This window comes from Hipposideros armiger, unplaced genomic scaffold (genome assembly GCF_001890085.2).
Source record: "Hipposideros armiger isolate ML-2016 unplaced genomic scaffold, ASM189008v1 scaffold_1434, whole genome shotgun sequence".
Lineage (NCBI taxonomy): Eukaryota > Metazoa > Chordata > Mammalia > Chiroptera > Hipposideridae > Hipposideros > Hipposideros armiger.
The window spans coordinates 27,959-31,710 of NW_017732784.1; the positions used below are offsets into that span (position 1 = coordinate 27,959).

At 40.4% G+C, this 3,752-nt stretch overlaps 1 protein-coding gene across 1 annotated transcript in view; it reads left to right on the forward strand.

The window, feature by feature from the left end:
- The first annotated feature begins 820 nt into the window (after window positions 1–820).
- Window positions 821–3,752, forward strand: part of LOC109377526 (cystatin-13-like) — a 13,471-nt gene continuing 10,539 nt past the window's right edge. Inside the window, exon 1 of the mRNA XM_019633900.1 lies at window positions 821–1,048. Within this exon, the coding sequence (XP_019489445.1) occupies window positions 821–1,048 (228 nt within the window). The remainder of the gene's footprint in view (window positions 1,049–3,752) is intronic.

Here is a 3,752-nt window from a genome sequence, read left to right on the forward strand (position 1 = left end):
TTAGAAGGAGACCATAGAAATATTCCGCAATGAGGTATGTAGCACTTTTTCTAGAATGAGTTCGAGAATTTAGTTGACAGACCTCGTACTTCTTTGTGAGTTATATTTTTCTCAGTATAAAAGGCCCTGTGGGGAATGGCAATGATTGAATGGAATAAAACATGTACAGTCCTTATTGCAGGGCCTGGCAAGACTCAGTAATATTCAGCAAATATATTCCATTGTGATTACTAAGGAGCCTGACTAGAAAGAGGGGAGATGCAGGGCATAGTTTTGAGGCTTATACAAAGGCGTTTTATACATGCTCCTGGAAAAGAAAAGAATAAGAGGAGTTTTGAGCCTCCTGTTCTCCTGGTGGCAGCGAGTCTGCTCCAAGTCCTCATGCCCATCTGTGCACACCTACCTGATACAGATAGGCGCTTTCACTGGCTACACAGGAACCTCACAGACAAAGCATCAGGGGTTATCTGGCAGGGAAGAAAAGGTGTGTGTGCGTGCGTGTGTGTGTGTGTGTGTGTGTGTGTGTGTGTGTATGTTCACGTGTGCTCCCATACATGAATGCATGGAGGTATGCATCCTTCCAGAAAACAAACTGCCTGAACTTGGAAAATAGACTGAATTGTGACTGTAGATTTCTCACGCAGCTTCTCTGGAGAAGAGGAGAGAGAAACCCACAAAAGACAATGTTTACAGTTCTCTCCTTTTCACCCACAGCAGTGTCAGGAGGAGCTGGGGAGCAGAGGTATCAGGACCAGCTCAGTTCACCACTCCTCCAGCCCTCCTCCAGGAACGGAATCTGTGCTCCCTTGGCTGAGGTGCCATGGCCAGACACTACCCAAGCCTGCTGCTCCTGGTGGCCACTGTGGCCCTTGTGTCCACAGGTGTCCACACCTGGGGCTCGCCGAAGGCAGTGAGGAAATTTGAAGATATCCCGGAAACCTATGTCTATGTGCAGCAGGCACTCTGGTTCGCCATGAAAGACTATAACAAGGCCAGCAAAGACAAGTACACCTTCAAGGTGGTGAAGGTTCTGAAGTCCCAGGAGCAGGTCAGTGAACATTTGCTCCTTGTTGTTTTTCTACATGTCTATGGTTGTGGTGAGGCCATTATCCATTAATAGCTACTGGTACCAGGGTGTGGAAGCAGGTCAGACATGACTTGAGCCAAATACATTAATTTTATTTCAGGGTATTTTTTGGAGAAAAATTAATTGTACTTTTTCCTTTATTGTTCTGGGATGAAATATGAAATGCCTATTAAAATGATTTAAAATTGATTATAGTCACATCATAAAGCATAAGTAAGAGCCCAGAAGGGCTCTTGAAGAGACCAAGTTTAGGAAAATTTGGGAGATAATATCATCAAAATGAGTATTGACAGAGATGAGTTATTACACAGCCAACAATCAAAGAAACGTCAAGTCCAGCTGTCACTGAAAAAAGGAACCAGGACAGAGAAGGGAAAGCTCTTCTTTACAGAAAAAAAGCCTACTTATAGATGTAAAAGAATATGTAACTAGAAAATCACCTTTTGCAACTCCCATCATAATTACTAATTCAGTCAAAGATCATCAATGAATCTTATAACCATAAGGTGAAAAAGTGCTGGGGAATGAATTTCTGCATGAATCAATTAATTATATTGAGGAAAAGATACACTTTATGGTGAACACCTCACCACACATCAACACTTGAACAGATTGACATGTGCCTCTCAAGTAATGTCAGTGAAAGGACATAATAACACCTGTTTATGTTATTCTTGCACAAAATTCATACCCTGAACATAATCATGGTGAAAAATTTGACAAATTTATATTATGGGTCATTCCGTAAGACCACTTTAAAATATCGATGTCATGAAAGACAAAGGGAAAAGCAGAGAACTTGTTCTCGATTAAAGGAGACATAAGAAACATGACAATAAATGCAATGTGTGGTCCTGCATCATCTCTTGGATTAAAAAAAAATCATAAAGAATGTTATAAGGGCAATTGGAGGAATTTGAATAGGGACTATATTATAAAAGAGAGCATTGAATCAATATAGTATTTCTTGAGAAAGGTGATTGTACCATAGTTACGTAGGAGCCCAAGATAGAAAGTAGTAGGGTGTGCTGAAAGAACAGGGGTTAGGCCAGTCTGGCTGGATTTTGAGGAAGGAAAAAGAAGGTGGAGAAGGTAAATGAGGGCTACCCTGAACCCAGTTTGTCGGTGACATCGGCATGACCTTCAGTAGAGGGGCATGTCTTTCTCCTTTTCCTCCATCATTAGCTCCATCTCCTTTCCACAATTTTCCCTTTAAACTTTGCTGTCCATCCCTTCAGGTCACTGACAAATCTGCTCTAGTTTCTCATTTTCTTCTGTGGTCAGGAGAGCAGGTTAATTTGGTGGCTTTATCCCCATGAAGCTGGGACATCTGGACATCTGGCTCCTTGGCCATCTTCCACATACTGAAACCTTGACTCCCTCTGGTTCTTTTGTGTGGTCCTGGTTATGTTGTTTGCGTTTCTTAAGTAGTGGACACCTAAGGCCAGGATGTCTATCACGAATGGGTGGCTGAACTAAAACCTTGTGAATATTGACAGCCTCAGGGGTCTCATTTAGATTGAGTAACTCCCACATTTTCCAGAACTATTCTGCTTTCTTGGTCTTCTCTTTATCTATGCTTATCCACTTATACAAATAGAGATAGACAGTTCTGTTCTATATGCAGGTTTTTAATAATAAAGCTAATTATCTAGGTGCCAGGCAGCTGGCTCTGTCCCCACAAGACACACAGGAGTATATGTATGGCAGAGGAAAACCTGGGGAGAGCTTGGCAGATTTCAGCCAAGATTGGCACTGGTTATTTCTAGTTTTTTCTCCCCTTTTTTTTTTTTTGATTGTTTTTGGTTAGGGTTTCTCTTTTGGTGTGTTGTATTGTTACTGTTAATTGGATTCTCTTGGATGTTTTGGGGTTTTGTTTGTTTGTTTGTTTGTTTTTCATTGATTGCTTGTGTTGGTTGTTTTGGGATTTTTCTATTTCATTAGTAATTTTAGTTTTTTATATAGGCATATATAAAGGTATATATATATATTTTTTTCCTCTTCATTTTTCGCTCTTTCCTTCCTTCTCTTCTAACCTCTCTCTTCCTTCTTTCCTGCTTCCTTGTCACAGCTTGATTTGCCTCCTCCTTTCCATTTTTTCTGCAAGTTTTTTTTTTGCTGTTGCTGTTGTTGTTTTAAAGGTGTTGCTATTTTGTTTCTCATGTTCATTCTATTTTTTAGTTTATTATATTTTATTTTATCTTGTTCTATTTGTTCCTTGTTTTTTTGTTTTTTGTTTTTTGTGTTTTTTTTTCTTTTCTCATTGTTGTTGTTTTCTTTCTGTTGGTTTGTTTTCTCCTTGTGTATGATTGATACACATACAAGTGGAGTGTAGGGTAGTGGTTGTTTTGTACATCAGAGAGTACCTGGTTACCTTTGGTGGCTATTGTGGTTGTGCTTGTTGATCTGTCTTGCCCTAAAACATGCACTGCAGCAGGGCCCAGCCAAAGAAGCACAAGAATCATCACATCCAGAGACCAACTATAGATAAAACCAGAGCATTACAGGTTCTGACCTACAAGATTCACATGCAAAGGGAAATTGCTACAGGCACAAGAGCCTCTTGGACCAACCCTCACACAACAGTTTATAAACTTTGGACACAGCTAGTCCTCATGGCTAGTCAGTTTGGGAGTCAAGCCCACCTACTGACAAGCCAAAAGCA